This window comes from Mustelus asterias, chromosome 5, assembly GCF_964213995.1.
Source record: "Mustelus asterias chromosome 5, sMusAst1.hap1.1, whole genome shotgun sequence".
Classification (NCBI taxonomy): Eukaryota; Metazoa; Chordata; class Chondrichthyes; order Carcharhiniformes; family Triakidae; genus Mustelus; species Mustelus asterias.
Window position 1 is genome coordinate 90347413 of NC_135805.1, and position 16061 is coordinate 90363473.

Genomic DNA, 16061 nt, shown 5'->3' on the forward strand with positions numbered 1-16061 from the left:
GTTGGAATTCTCTATCCAGCAAGCAGTGGATTCTGGTCATTGAATGTATTCAAAGCTGAGTTCAATGTTTGATCTACAAGGGAGTCAAAGGTTATAGAGAAGAAGCAGGAAATTGGAGTTAAGGCCATAACTAATTCAGCCATGATCATATTGAATGGTGGAGGACACCTGAGGGGCCAAATGCCCTACTATTTTTTCTTTATTCATTCATGGGCCATGGTGGCATCGCTGGCTGGCCAGGCTTTATTGCCCATACCTAGTTGCCTTTGGAGGAAAGTTGAGAGTCAACCACATTGCTGTGGCTCTGGAGTCACATGTAGGCCAGACCAGGTAAGGATGGCAGATTTCCTTCCCTAAAGGACATTAGTGAACCAGATGGGTTTTTCCGACAATTGACAATGGTTTCATGGTCATCAGTAGATTCTTAATTCCAATTACTTTTTTATTGAATTCAAATTCCACCACTTGCCGTGGCGGGAGTTGAACCTGGGTCCCCAGAACATACGCTGAGTTTATAGATTAATAATCTAGCACTAATACCACCAGGCCATCACCTCCCCTTATGTTCTTCGGAAAGGTTTCTTAACTACTTGCAAAATGAGGTATGAGTTATTAAATGAGCCTCATGACCTCCATAATACTGGGTCTGTTACACCAAAATAGTCATACAAAACCTACTGAAGCAATTTTGCCTTCTATGCATGTAAGAAAAGAAGCAAAGATGAATGCACTATTATTGTACAAAGTTAACTGTATATATATATTAAATTCTATTTTTCTATTTGCCAAATGTATTTTCAATCTGGTAATAGATGATAGTTACCACTGCCTAAAATGCAAACTTAAAAAGCAGTATGCATTTTTCATGTAAAGAACAATTTTTAATGTAGGAAATAAATTGTGTCCCAAAAGAAATGTCCCCATGATTTGAGCATCACATTTGAAAAGGACATTCGCTACTACTCTGAGTGCAGTTGCTTCAGTCCCATTTAGATTTATTTTTGCGTGCACCTCTTTGCACCAGTTTTTTTTCTAGCTAGCTGGTTAGAAAGATTTGGTGGCTTAAAGCCCATTTGTGTTTCCTTTTGTTTGCTTAGACATGCTGCTGTACAAAATCATAACAGCCACCGGATAATTAAACAACGCATGGATAATTAAACAATTCTGGAGAAGAAGGCTCCATAAATATCCCCATCCTCAATGATGGGGTAGCCCAGCACATCAGTGCAAAAGATAAGGCTGAGGCATTTGCTGTAATATTCAGCAGTGCTGAGTGGATTATCCATCTCAGCCTTCCCTGGAGATCTCCAGCATGGCAGATGCAAGTCTTCAGCCAATTTAATTCACTTCACATGATATCAAAAAACATCTGAAGGCACTGGATACTGCAGAGGCTATGGGCCTTGACAGTATACCGGCAATAGTACTGAAGACTTGTGCTCCATAACCAAGCTGTTCCAGTACACTAACAACATTGGCATTTATTCAGCAATGTGGAAAATTGCTCAAGGATAGCCTGTCCACAAAAAACAGGACAAATCCAACTTGGCCAATTATCTCCCCATCAGTCTACACTTAATCGTCAGTAAAGGATGGAGGAGGTCAGCAACAGTGCAGTCAAGAGGCACTTGCTTAACAATAACCCACTCGTTTATGCTTAGTTTGGGTTCCGTCAGGGCCACCCAGCCTTGGTTCAAACATCGACGAAAGAGCTGAGCTCTAGAGTTCAGATGAAAGTGACTGCCCTTGATATCAAGGCTACATTTTATTGAATGTGGCATCAAGGAGCACTAGTAAAACTGGAGTCAATGGTAATCAGGGGGAAAACACTCTTGTCGGTTGGAGTCATACCTAGCACAAAGGAAGATGGTTGTGGTGGTTGGAGATCAGTCATTTCAGCTACAGGGCATCACTGCAGGAGTTCCTCAGGGCAGTAGTGTCCTAGCCCAACCATCTTCAACAGTTTCATCAATGACCTTCCTTTCATCATAAGGTCAGAAATGGGGATGTTTGCAGATGAATGCACAATGTTCAGCACCATTCACCACTCCTCAAACACAGTCCATTTTCAAATGCAATAAGATCTAGATAGTGTCCAGGCTTGGGGTAAGTAGGTGGCAAGTAACATTTGTGTCATAAATGCCAGGCAATAACCATCTCCAATAAGAGAGAATCTAATCATCACCCATTGACATTCAATGGCATTACTATTGTTGAATCACCCACTTTCAACATTCTTGGGGTTACCAATGTCCAGAAACTGAACTGGACAAGTTGTATAAGTTCTGTGGCTAGAAGAGCAGGACAGAGGCTAGGATCCTATGGCGAGTAACTCACTTCCCAAAGCCTATCCTCCATCTGCAAGGCACATCAGGAGTGTAATGGAATGAGTGCAGCTCCAACAGCACTTGAAAAGCCTGACACAATCCAGGACAAATCAGCCCTCTTGATTGGCATCCACAGCGGTGTATATCATCTCCAAGATGCACTGCAGGAATTCATCAAGGCTCCTTAGACAGCACCTTCCAAACCCATGACTGCTACCATCTAGAAGGACAAGGTCAGTTGACACATGGGAAAATCACCATCAAGAACTTCCCCTCCAAGCCACTCACCCATCTTGACTTGGAAGTATATCACTGTTCCTTCACTATCGCTGGGTCAAAATCCTGGAACTCTCTCCTTGATAGTGCCTGATACTTACACCACATGGACAAGAATGGTTCAAGAAGGCAGCTCAACACCACTTTCTCAAGGGCGATTAGGGATGGGCAATGATTGTTGCCCTATCCAGCGCAGCCCACATTCCACGCATGAATAAAAAAATTATAGACTGTAAAACCTTGTGTGAGCAGGCCATGCAGTAATGACTTACCTAATCAGACTGAAGAATCTTTACTGAGTCACAGAGTCTGAACCAGGAATGTAAGCCAAAATAGTGAATTCAATGCCAAATCATGTTCAGAAAGCAAAGTAAAGTGGAAAATAGGGTTAAGATACGAAAAATAAAAGAGTGAGGGATAACTAAAAAAAAACTCTTGAAAATTTCCACTGATAATTCAAATCTGATGCAATGAGGCACCACACTTGTAAAAGTTAGTTTCCAGTAACGGCTTATTAGGCAGTAATTGACATTTATTATTTCTTTAAAAAATGACTTTCACTGACATGAATAATCCTTAGTGGGTATCTGTTATGTAAGTACTACAAGTTCACACACTTTCATGTATTTCAATGTTGAGTCTAAGGTGAGGCATCGTTATAGCAAAGATTCTGCTGACAGCCTCACTATTATTTTTATTTCCAAATCAAGGTCATTGTGTTTTTCATGTGAAATGAAATAAAACTTGAAGTTAGCAGTATAAAAGCACATTACTGTTACAAATTGTCCAATATTGGGCGACAGATTTTCAAGTACTATTGTAGGAGAAATTGATTCAGATTAGGTTTTGTCTAGGGTTATAATGTGATGTCTAAAGTGGCCCAGAGTCGTTCCCACCTATTGATCAAAATAAAGCAACTGTCACAGCCATCAGTTAACGTAAGTATAATTGAGCACTGGATAATTAATCTTCACACTCATCTCACTTAGATGATGCCAACGACTTGATGGGCTTCATTTATTTTGTGCAGCTATTTTATTTACATAAACCATATACCAGACAGTATACATGTAATGTTATCAATGTACTTATAGCCATAATGTTCTGCCATCAAAGATTGCAGTGATACCATTCCAAGAATGATTGGTAGAAATTGACTGAGTCATAAGTGCAGCAAATGCAGAAATCGTGTTGAACCACGAGTTCTGATCATCTTAGCATTTAAAATTTCAGTTTGAATTTATATGAAATTAGAACTGCAAACAATAACTGTAAAATTGTAACATGTCATGCATATATTGATTATGCAAAGATTAAATTCTAAACTTTAAATAGATTTCAATTAATGCAGATCATATTCTAAAAATGATTTTGAGTAGAAATTAACATACACAAACCAGTTTCTTTGTGTTTATGTAAGCATAAAGTTGTCAAACTGTACATTTCAGCTTATAAACACTCACTATACAAAAACGTTTTTCCTCATACTACTTTTGGGTCTTTTGATTTTGATTATAAGTAAATGTCTTCTAGTCCTCGACCATTCCCAACGATAGGTTCAGTTCTTCTCTACTCCATGAGGGCAATTGGGATGGGGGATAAATGCTGCACTAGCCTGCATTCCTTCAATTAATTTAAAAACTATGAAATCTCCTCTCAACCTTCTCTTCTCAAAGGAGAATGATCTGAGCCTCTCCATTTACCCATGTAACTGAAGTTCCTCATCCCTGGAGCCAGCCTTCCAAATCATTTCTGTACGCTCTCTAATGCTTTTGTACCCTTCCTAAAGTGTGGACACAATACACTATTTGAGGCCAAACCAGTATTTTAAAAAGGTTTATCATAACTGCTTTCTGTACACTTTGCCTCTATTTATAAAGCCCTGGATCCCATATGCCTTTTTAATTATTTGTTCAATCTGCCCTGCCACTTTGAACAATCTGTGCAGAAAATCTCCCAGATATTTGTTCCTGTAATCCCATGAGAATTGTTCCTTTAATCCTTGAGAATTGTAGTCTTTAGGTTATATTGCCTCTCCTTGTTCTTCATAACAAGATATACCTGTTCATACTTTTTTGTGTTAAATTTCATCTGTCATCTACATATGCATCCATTCCACCAGGCTGATTACGGCCTCTTGAGGTTTATTACTATCCTCCTCACAATTCACAGGACTTATCCTTTGCAAATTTTGAAATTGTGCCCTCTACACCCATATGAGAGTTATTATGTATCCAGAAAAGTGGTGGTCTTAATACTGCCTTGTGGTGAACTCCACTGTATCCCTTCCTTCAGTCTGAAAACCCAATTGTAAACCATTACTCTAACCAGCTCCGACAAAGAGTCACCCAGGCTTGAAACGTGAGGTCTGTTCTCTCTCCATAGATGCTGTCAGACCTGCTGAGATTTTCCAACATTTTCTGTTTTTGTAAGCCATTACTCTCGTTTTCATTCACTCAACCAATTTTGTATACGTGCTGCCACTGTTCCTGAACCATCTCTTTAATGGCAGCCAGTTGATCCATAACAATTTTGCAAATCTTTGACTTCAATTTACCTGAGATAAATCTTTTCTTAATCCATTGAAACTGATCTTCTAAATTCATCCTTTTCCATATCTTATCATACTATAATAGAGCCAGAGGCGAAGAAAATTTTGAAAGCTAAATAAGTTAGCTTTCAGCGAGCATGAAGTAAATGTAACTATGTCCTTGCCCTACTTATTGAAAATCACTTTGAAAATAACCTCAAAACTGCCGCTGTCTTTCTCTATCTTACTGAAGCATATAGAAACTAGAAGCATGGTTAGGTCATTCGGCCCTTTGAGCTTGCTCTGCAAATCATTTTGATCATGGCTGATCATCGAATTCAATACCCTGATCCCCCTTTACCCCCATATCCCTTGTTCCCTTTAGCCTCAAGAGCTAGATCTAATTTCTTCTTGAAAACACAACACTTTGGCCTCAACTACATTCTGTGGTAGTGAATTCCACATATTCACCACCCTCTGGGTGAACAAATTTCTCCTCATCTCAGTTCTAAAAGATTTACCCCCTTAGTCTCAAACTATGACCCCTAGTTCTGGACTCCCCCACCATTGGGAACATTCTTTCTGAATCTACCCTGTCTAACCCTGTTAGAATTTTATAAGTTTCTATGAGATCCCCTCTCACTCTTCTAAACTCCACTGAATATAATCCTAACCAATTTAGTCTCTCCTCATATGATAGACCTAACATCCCAGGAATCAGCCTGGTAAACCTTTGCTATATTCTCTCTATAGCAAGGACATCCTTCCTCAGATAAGGACACCAAAGCTACACACAGATGTGGCTTCACCAATGCCTTATACAATTGCAGCAAAACATCCCTATCCCGATACTCAAATCCTTTCACTATGAAGGCTAACATACCATTTGCCGCCTTTAATGCCTGCTGTACCTGTGCACTTTTAGCGACTGATGCACAAGGACCCCAATTAAGTAATAATCTGTCTTCCTATTATTGCTACCAAGGTGGATAACCTCACATTTATCCACATTATATTGCATCTGCCATGCAGATGCCCTTGCACTCAGCTTGTCCAAATCACATTGAACCATCTAAGCATCCTCCTCACAACTCGCCCTCCAACGCAACTTTGTATCATCTGCAAATTTGGAGATAATACATTCAGTTCCCTTTTCCAAATCATTAATGTATAATGTGAACAGTTGGGGTCCTTGACTGAAGAGCACCAGTATGGTACACAGATACCTGCGGAACTCCATTAGTCACTGACTGCCAATCAGAAAAAGACCCATTTATGCCAACTCTTTTCTTCCTATCTGATAACCAGCTTTCTATCTATCTCAAGACATTACCTGCAATCTCTTGTGCTTTAATTTTACATAGTTATGTGAGACGTTGTCGAAAGCTTTCTGAAAGTTTAAATAAACCACATCCACTGGTTCTCCTCAGTCAACTCTACTAGTTACATTCTCAAAAAATTCCAATAGATTCGTCAAGCATGATTTCCCTATTGTAAATTCGTGCTGACTTTGTCTGATTATACCACTGTCTTCTAAATGTCGAGTTATGAAATCCTTGATCGAGTCTAGTAACTTCCCCAGTACCGACATTAGGCACACTGGTCTGTAGTTCCCTGTTTTCTCTTTACCTCCCTTTTTAAATAGTGGGCTTACATTAGCTACCCTCCAATCTATAGAAACTATTCCAGAGTCCAAAGAATTTTGGCAAATAACACCAACGGATCTACTATTTCCAGGGCCACTACCTTAAGTACTCTGAGATGAAGATTATCAGGACCTGGCGATTTATTCATCTTTAGTCCCACAAATTTCCCCAGAACCATTTCTCTACTAATGCTAATTTCCTTCAGCTCCTTACTAAAACATGTTTCTCTTGGCACTTCTGGTACATTATTCAGATGACACAATCTTGCATACTCGTCTTCTTGTCAGTCTCAAGAGTCCGCCTCCATGAGTTACTGATGCCATTGAACTACTACTCCATGATGGATGGTTCAGGGTACGCATAGGTGATGAGTCAAGTGCCTGGAGGAAACAGTCAAAAATGCCTCCTCAGAGATACGGTTGAGCCCCAACCCCCCTCTAAATCAATGATCTGTCTCCAACCCTGTCTCAGAAGTTAATCTATACTGATAATGTCTGCTGTGTTTCTTAGGACATTTTCTAAACTAGAGGCAATACTAGTTTCACTAATTTAGGGAAGGAAATCTGCTGTCCTTACCTGGTCTGGCCTACATGTGACTCCAGAGTCACAGCAATATGGTTGACTCTTAACTGCCCTCCAAGGGCAACTAGGGATGGGCAATAAATGCTGGCCAGCCAGTGACACCCATGTCCCACAAATGAATTTTAAAAAACCAACGATGTTACAAAGCTGGCCAACTACTGTAAGTTAAGTAAGACAGCAAGAAAACAGTCTCAAATATGTTCCATCTCCACAATGCCAACACCAAGAGGGAACTCAACATCTCCTTGAATGGCATGAAACTGAATGATGAGCAACATCCCAATAATCCGGCTTGGGTTGCTGTCTGTGTGGAGTCTACACGTTCTCCCTGTGTCTGTGTGGGTTTCCTCCGTGTGCTCCGGTTTCCTCCCATGGTCCGAAAGACATAGTGGTTAGGTGCATTTTCTATGCTAAACTCTCTCTCAGCACCCGAACAGGTGCTGGAGTGTGGCGACTAGGGGATTTTCACAGTAACTTCATTGTGGTGTTAATGTAAGCGTACTTGTGGCTAATAAATAAACTTTAATCCTGGTGTTCCCCTTGACCAAATTCTGGCTTATGAAAAAGTCTGAGCATGACAGCATCAAAAATCAAAATTTGAAACAGCCTCCTAAGCAAACTTACTAGCTCTTCATGGAGTGCAGATGCTCAAATCTGAAGGACCTTAGCTCTTGCATCATCTGCTTGGCTGAAGAGTGCTCCACTATGGTACAACTTGTCCCATACCAGTTTTGTAGATACCCACCTCAACACTGCAATGCATATCTTCTTTTCAGGGGCAAAGTTTAGCGGATAAATAAAGAAATAGAGAAGATAATCAATTAAGAGCTTCAGAAAATGAGCATGATTACAGATTATACCCCAAAATAGCTCCAGATTTTTTAAACTGACTGCAGTTTTCTTCTAATACCTTTGTCTGTAAACAGTCTCAGTATCATATGTTGTGGGGCTTAGCACGCATGTTCTTAACAAGATATTGGGGAAATGGGCATTTGTCAGTTTTCTGCAAAGAAACGCTTGTTAGGCCACAACTGGAGCACTGCATGCAGTTCTGGTTAACACATTACAGGAAGGATGTGAATTGTCTGGAGAGAGCGCAGAGATTTACCAGGATGTTGCTTGGGCTGGAAGGTCTGAGCCATGAGGAAAGATTGGATAGGCTGGGACTGTTTTCCTTGGAACAGCAAAGGTTGAAAGGGGACATGATGGTGGTGTATAAGATTATGAGGGGCATAGGTAGGATGGATAGGAAGGCATTTTTTCCCATTAGTAGAGGAATCGATAACCAGGGGGCTTAGATTTAAGATAACAGGTAGAAGACTAAGAGGGGAGTTGAAGAGAAGGGTTTTCACCCAGAGGGTGGGGAGAGTTTGGACGTCACTGCCTGAAAGGGTAGTTGAATCGAAACTCTTGCGGCACTTAAATATTTGGATATTCATTTGTGCTGCCGTAACCTCTAGGATTATGGGTCAAACGTTGGAAAATGGGAATGGTGCATTCAGATCTTTGTTGACCGGCATAGAGATAATGTGCCGTATAGCTTCCTTCTGTGCTGTAAATGTCAATAAATCTATGAAAATGTTCATATTAACACTTTTCCTTTTAATAGTTAATGGAATTAAAATTGACAGTGGATGGACTTGAGAAGGAGAGAGACTTTTACTTCAGCAAACTAAGGGATATTGAACTCATCTGCCAAGAACACGAAAGTGAAAACAACCCTGCTATTCAGAGAATTGTGGAGATTCTGTATGCAACTGAGGTGTGTTTTTCCGTTACATTATCTTTTAGATCATGTTAACACAATATTGAGCACAATCATAAAACCAATAACAGTACATTATCCCCGAAGCAAAATGTTTAACTTGGCTTGAGGGTCAAGTATTCTTCCTCACTCTTGCATTTTGTTGAATTGTATTTTTCTTATTTTTCTCTCCTCATTGACTGTAAGACCTCATTTTTGTGGTTCATAAGCAAATTCTTACTTGGTCTTTTCCATTTTATTAAAGGTATTGACTTAGAATCATCTTTGACCTAATCAACCTAATCCAGTTTCAGGCAGTAACCTCCAAAGATACTCAAGCTCACTAAAAAAAGAGCTTTGAATGATAACTTTATTAGAAGAGATGCACCTGCTTTTGACTTTTGGATCTCTAAGGTCTCAACTGATCTCACTAATATCAACTAATGCAGCTACTTTATCATAAACTATTTCTGGTGAGCCGGAAATGTTGTTTGAAGCCGTTTCACTTAGCTAATTATGAATGGCAGCCCACAAAATGTTTCTTCTTGTGGGGAAGAACATAAATAGAGATCACCAATATAAGATAGTCACCAAAAAATTCAATAAGGAATTTGGAAGAAACTTCTTTACCCAAAGATTGATGAGCATATGACCTCACTGCCACAGGAAATGGTTGAAGCAAACGTAAGCTCACCAAACATATGGGGACGAAGAGAATGGAATGTTACAATGATAGATTTAGATAAGGAAAGATGGGAGGAGGCTTGATTGGAGCATAAACACTGGCATGAACTGGTTGGACAGAAAGGCCTATTCCTTTGCTGTATATGTAATTTTTTCTGACCTATAGAAGCATTTCAGGGACTACATTTCCCTAAACTTGTAATTTGCCAGCCTTCACTGACAGGCTGACTGATAACTTTGGCATTGTCTTTTTAGGGCAGTAACTTTGTTGCGGAGGTTGCCTCACTCCCATGTATTTTCAAATTTGGAGCTGGTTGCCAGGGGCCAACTCATTTTAGTGAGAAGCTACTTTATATTTCTTGTTGAAACTTCTTCTTGTTGCCCTCGGCCCAGGCATTTCCTTCATGTGTACTTGATTTTGCACCAGAAATGAATTTGTGCCCTTAGCTCAGTTAGCTCCAACATGTATTGTAAAGTTATACTCTAATTGTTTTTACACACTCCTAACAATCCAGGGTAGCCCCTTATATAATTTACAACATTATTTTTTTAAAAACACATCCAGTTTAATGTGTACAATTTCATTTTACATCATGTTCAACTCTCAGTGGCCATTCAATTGGCATTACGGTCGGTGAGAGTTCATATAACAGCATGGGCAGCACGGTGGCACAGTGGTTAACACTGCTGCCTCACAGCGCCAGGGACTTGGGTTCAATTCCCGCCTCGGGTCACTGTCTGTGTGGAGTTTGCACATTCTCCCCGTGTCTGCGTGAGTTTCCTCCGGGTGCTCCAGCTTCTTCCCACAGTCCAAAGATGTGTGGGTTAGGTGAATTGACGATGATAAATTGCCCCTTAATGTGAGGGGGATCAGGTGGGTAAATACATGGGGTTACGGGGATAGGACCTGGGTGGGATTATTGTCGGTGCAGGCTCGATGGGCCAAAATGGCCTCCTTCTGCACTGTAGGTGCTATGATTCAGTTGTGATGTAGCATAAGCCTTCTTAATTTGCCCAGCTTGGCAGCCAGCTAATTTTACTTCCACTTCATTCTACCCTTTATGTTTACACTACATCAGTGATAGGAAGCAAAGTGCAATGGTAGGTGGATGTTTTTCACATATTGGAACTCCTTGAATAAAAGGGAGAGTAGCACAGTAAATATGAAATTGGCCAAGTGACAGGAAACAGAGTAGGCGTTAACTTTTGTTCTTCAGACACTTTTAAGGATGACTATTCCAGTTCCGTTGTCGGGCTTACAGATATGTATGCCTGTGTTGGCCTTGAGGTCTCGTAATGCTATCAGGCATTTGCACTACAAGTGAAAATCAGCCAAAATGTTGAGCATCTTGCCATGTGTGCACTAAATCAGCTAGGTGCACTTTCGAAGATTTATTTTGGAGTTCCACAGGGGTTGGTGTTTGGACCACTGCTTTCCCTCATATATATTAATGGCCTGGACCTTGGTGTAAATTGCACAATTTCTAAATTTGCAGATTATACAAAACTTTTAAGTATTATGAACTGTGAGGAGGATAGTAAACTTCAAAAGGACATAAACAGTTTGGTGGATTTGGCAGACAAGTGGCAGATGAAACTTAATGTAGAGAAGTGTGAAGTGAATTAATTTTGCCAGGAAGAACGTGGAGAAGCAATATAAAATAAACATTACAGTTCTAAAAGGGGTGCCGAAGCAAAGCAACCTGGGCATATATATGCATAAATCAGTGAAGGTGGCAGGACACTCTGAGCGAACAGTCAGGAAAGCATATGGTATCCTTGGCTTTATCAATGGTGGCATAGATTACAAAAGCAAGAAAGTTATATTAAGCTTGTGCAAAAAACTGGTTCAGCCTCAGCTGGAGTATTGCGTCCAGTTGGGCACCACAATTAAGGAAGTATTGAAGAAATAGAGGAATTTGAACTCTTCCTGTTTGATGAAGGCACATGAGGAGTTTGTACTCGCACATGGCTTCAATTTTGGTGTACCTTCATCCGTCATCAGACAGGGAGAGTTTTGCTGAGTTTAAATTCCTCTATTTCCAGCTATCCTGCCATAAACCAATGTTCACTGAAGATTCTGAGTGCTTGAAAGTGCACCTAGCTGATTTAGTGCACACATTGCGAGATGCTCAACATTTTGGCTGATTTTCACTTGTAGTGCAAATGCCTGATAGCATTACAAGACCTCAAGGCCAACACAGGCATACATATCTGTAAGCCCGACAATGGAACTGGAATAGTCATCCTTAAAAGTGTGACTATATCAATAAAATTAATGCCGTTCTTCAAATTCATATCCATTGGATCTATCAGTAAGCATGAGCACACAGCCCTGATCAAAGGCAAACTCCAGAAACATTTGCTGGACTTGTGCAGGGGTAATGAGTTGCTGGGTGGTATATATGATAGGATTTACCCTCATGGCTCACTGGGAGTATGTATGGACCCCCCAAGGCACACAAAAAATGATACCCCTTTAGCTCTATCTTATCTGAACCATGAACTGGCCAAATGGTTGCTACACCCAGCTCTGAGCAAACTTTCCCGCATACAGGGTGAATCATTCTTTCATTTTGTGAAGACCATAAAGGCATATCAATAGCAATGCCTTCTCCATATGCTTGTTCAACATTATTAGCTTACTAATGTACTGCTCATGGAAACCATAGATATTTTCACCAGATCACTATATCATGGTGATCTAGATGTGCGACATTGTCAGAGTCCATTAAACTTATGAACTCAGCAACTCGTTCAGTTGAGTTTAGTTTTAATGACATCGCGTGTATGCAAATAGATGGTGTTGCTATGGGACCTCCTTTAGGTCCAGCTCTCGCAAACAGCTTTGTCAGTTTCCGCAAGAAACGTGTCTTCGAAGGAATGACCTAAAACTGCCTACCTTTGCATATATCTGATACGTAGATGATACATCTATATTTGAATCCATAACTGCATGTAACAATTCCCTTACATAACTTAATGACCATATTCAAGCTGTCAGTGCTCGCAAAACTCAGAACATAATGTCCAACATTAGATGTGATCCAACAATTGGACAACGTTTACTAAATGATACTGATTGATCCAGGAATTACATTTTCAGCCAATTTAAGATTATAAATTAGGCTCACAGTTTGGCTCACTTGTGTATGCTAGAAGCTACATGTATTCACACACACAGCCTTGTCCTTTGCAAACAGAGAGAACGTCTCTGTGCATTATCTTTTTCAACTAAAAAATTGGGGCTAGCCATTCCCTGGTTCATTCCCCATGGCAATGCCTTGACTAGTCAGAGTTGACCTGCCTGGTTTGAATTTAAACGAAACCATGGCAGCTATCGGTTCTCTGGTGCATTCTTCATGGCAATGCCTCTACCAGTCAGAGTCCACTTGCCAACCAACAGCACCCTCTTCTCACACATTATAAATTGTTGTTCTCTTACAGATCTGATATCCTTGCAACTCTGTCCTGATATGCGCAAGATGAAAAACTTCAACAGCATATCTCTTTTTTTCAGCAATAGCCAAGTTCTGTACTACCAAATGACTGTTTTTATAGACAGAATAGTTAATAAGGCAGAAGCATGGCAGAGGGAGGTGATGCACTTGAGGAAGGTTAATATGGAAAGTGTATATGACAAATGAAAAAAAATTTAAATGTCTGGATGAACAGAGGAGATCTTAATGTCCCAATGCGCAGATCCTTAATGCTGGCAAAGGTGTTGTTCAGGTGGATAAAAAAGAGTTAGTTGGGTTTATAAAGAGACATGGAATATAAAAGCAAAGAGATTGTGCTAGAATTTTATAAATTACTAGTCAGGTCTCAAATAAGTATTGTGGATAATTCTGGGCATTACACTTCAGGAAAGATGTAAAGGCCTTACAGTACAAGAGGAAGTTTAGCAGTATGTTCTCGGGCTAAGAAGCTTCACTTATAAAGAGAGATTGGGAATGTTAGTACTCTTCTCCTTTGAACAGAGAAGATCTGGATTTAATAGAGCTTTTCAAGATGATAGGTTTCCTCCACCTATTTTATTAAAACCTAATTCATCTGGCAAATTGAATTTTTGGGAGCTGGAACATCCCACCTGAAAAGATAGAGGCTGATTCCATTAATCATTTTAGAGAGTTGGTACTTGAGGACGAGGAACTTACAGGATTGTATACAAAAAGGCAGGAGTGAATGGACCTTCTATATATTAAGTTGATCTTTCTCTACACCCTAGCTATGACTGTAACACTATGTTCTGCACCCTTCCTTTCCTTCTCCCCTATTCTATGAACGGTATGTTTTTGGCTGTATAGCACGCACGAAACAATACTTTTCACTGTATCCCAATACATGTGACAAATTATATCAAACAATATGGTTCTTTCAAAGAGCCAGCACAGACATGACTGGCTGAATGGCCTCCTTATGCTGCACATTTCTATGACAACATGAAAAATGCTTTGAATCCAGATAAGAAGTTTTGTCATTTGTCAAAAACATCATGCAGGAAAACCCACATTTTGGAGGAAAGTTAGAAGACGTGTCACCCGGAATATCTGACACGTCATGGTTATTCATGTATTGCATTAATTGGGACCCAGGCAAGCCAAATTAGCATTTTGCATTGATAATTATTGCTTGGACTTGGTTTATTTTGCTGGTCAATGAATATTTCTTATGCCTGATGGCTTCAGCTGTGATATCTTGTGATTAACTATTTATAAAGCATACAATTCAGATGTAGTGACACTAAAAGAGTTACAGCAATCCCATTGGCAGCAGTTGCATTTTCAGCAGTCTCAATTTTATTGAATTTCTTCAGTGTTATCGCTGAGTCAAATTCTGTTTGATAATGTTTCTTTGAAGCAGGTTGGGCCATTTTATCATGTTAGAAGTGCTATAGAAATGTATGCTGCTGTTGCATCGATCCAGCGCTGCTGATTCAATGCACTCTGTGTTTGTGTTTTCATTCTGCAGGAAGGATTTGCTCCTCCAGAGGATGATATTATAAATCACCCAGCAGATGACCAGGATGAATACTAAGCCTCTGTAATTGTTACCCATTTCTCTCCCTATCTGTCTTCTCTCTGTGATTGAGAACCCCACCTGGGCTGTTTATTAACATTATTTTGAATTGCGTTTGTACAGCCACTGCACAATCACAATTCTGTGCATTCTGTATCACAGATTGCTAAAGCTGTCATCTTCATCACTATTACTGGCAGATTGTATTATAAAATATATTTAATTTGTATATTTTTCTTAAATGAATAACTTGCACTTTGGTTTGAAAGTAATTGGAAATACATGATGATGCAAGTTGATTGCCTTTGTGTTATATGCAGCATGTAGTTTGGGTTTCTTTTTAAATTGAAACAGCTTGGATATACTTGGGTCATTTTCTAACATCTGAAAGAACCTGGAGATTTTAGGAGATGGTGACGTGAAACAGAAGATGGTGTCTTTACAGTTTTATGCAAATTGCTGGCTTTTAAACACAGAAAATCATACTTCGCAGAATGAAGAAGTCTGGAGTGTAATGTTTAATAGTGCTTTTAAGGGGATTATTTATTATAGTTTGCTATAAACATGAGGAATAAGGGATACTTTTATGATGTGACTAAGATCAAATTAACTTGGTTCCAGCTGCTTTTCATCAGAAACCACTAAAATATGCCTTTGACATCACGTGTTGCACCACCTCTGATACCGTGCCCATGACACTAGTGTGCGAAAAAACTTGCATCTGTGAAGTTTTATTTAAAATAAACGTGTGAAAAATAACAGAAGAAAATGTTTTATTTAATCTCTATCTTGCTAGCTAAACATTAAACTCTATATAGTTAATAAAGTAGAACTTGCTGAAGAAAGATGAAATCGGTTTGAATTCTGACATCACAATGGTGATTGTGCAGTTGGGTAGCTTGTGTACCTGTACTGTCATTGGATAGTCATTTCAGCAGCAAATTTGCTATCAAATTATACTGACCTGTTTGATATTTATATTTTTGTGTTGGACTTAGACCATAAGACATAGGAGCGGAAGTAAGGCCATTCGGCCCATCGAGTCCACTCCACCATTCAATCATGGTTGATTTCAACTCCATTTACCCGCTCTCTCCCCATAGCCCTTAATTCCTCGAGAAATCAAGAATTTATCAATTTCTGTCTTGAAGACGCTCAACGTCTCGGCCTCCACAGCCCTCTGTGGCAATGAATTCCACAGACCCACCACTCTCTGGCTGAAGAAATTTCTCCTCATCTCTGTTCTAAAGTGA

The 16061-nt window shown here is 39.8% G+C and overlaps 1 protein-coding gene across 5 annotated transcripts in view; it reads left to right on the forward strand.

The window, feature by feature from the left end:
* The window catches only part of LOC144493688 (microtubule-associated protein RP/EB family member 3-like), a 71226-nt gene extending 55649 nt beyond the window's left edge, over positions 1-15577 (forward strand). For 3 of the 5 annotated variants that reach the window (XM_078213033.1, XM_078213034.1, XM_078213037.1), the window contains 3 exons: positions 3458-3541; positions 8971-9123; positions 14761-15577. In XM_078213033.1, coding sequence (XP_078069159.1) covers positions 3458-3541; positions 8971-9123; positions 14761-14826 — 303 coding nt within the window. In that variant the 3' untranslated portion in view covers positions 14827-15577. The remainder of the gene's footprint in view (positions 1-3457; positions 3542-8970; positions 9124-14760) is intronic. The other 2 variants (XM_078213036.1, XM_078213035.1) reach the window with 1 other exon arrangement.
* Positions 15578-16061: the final 484 nt, after the last annotated feature.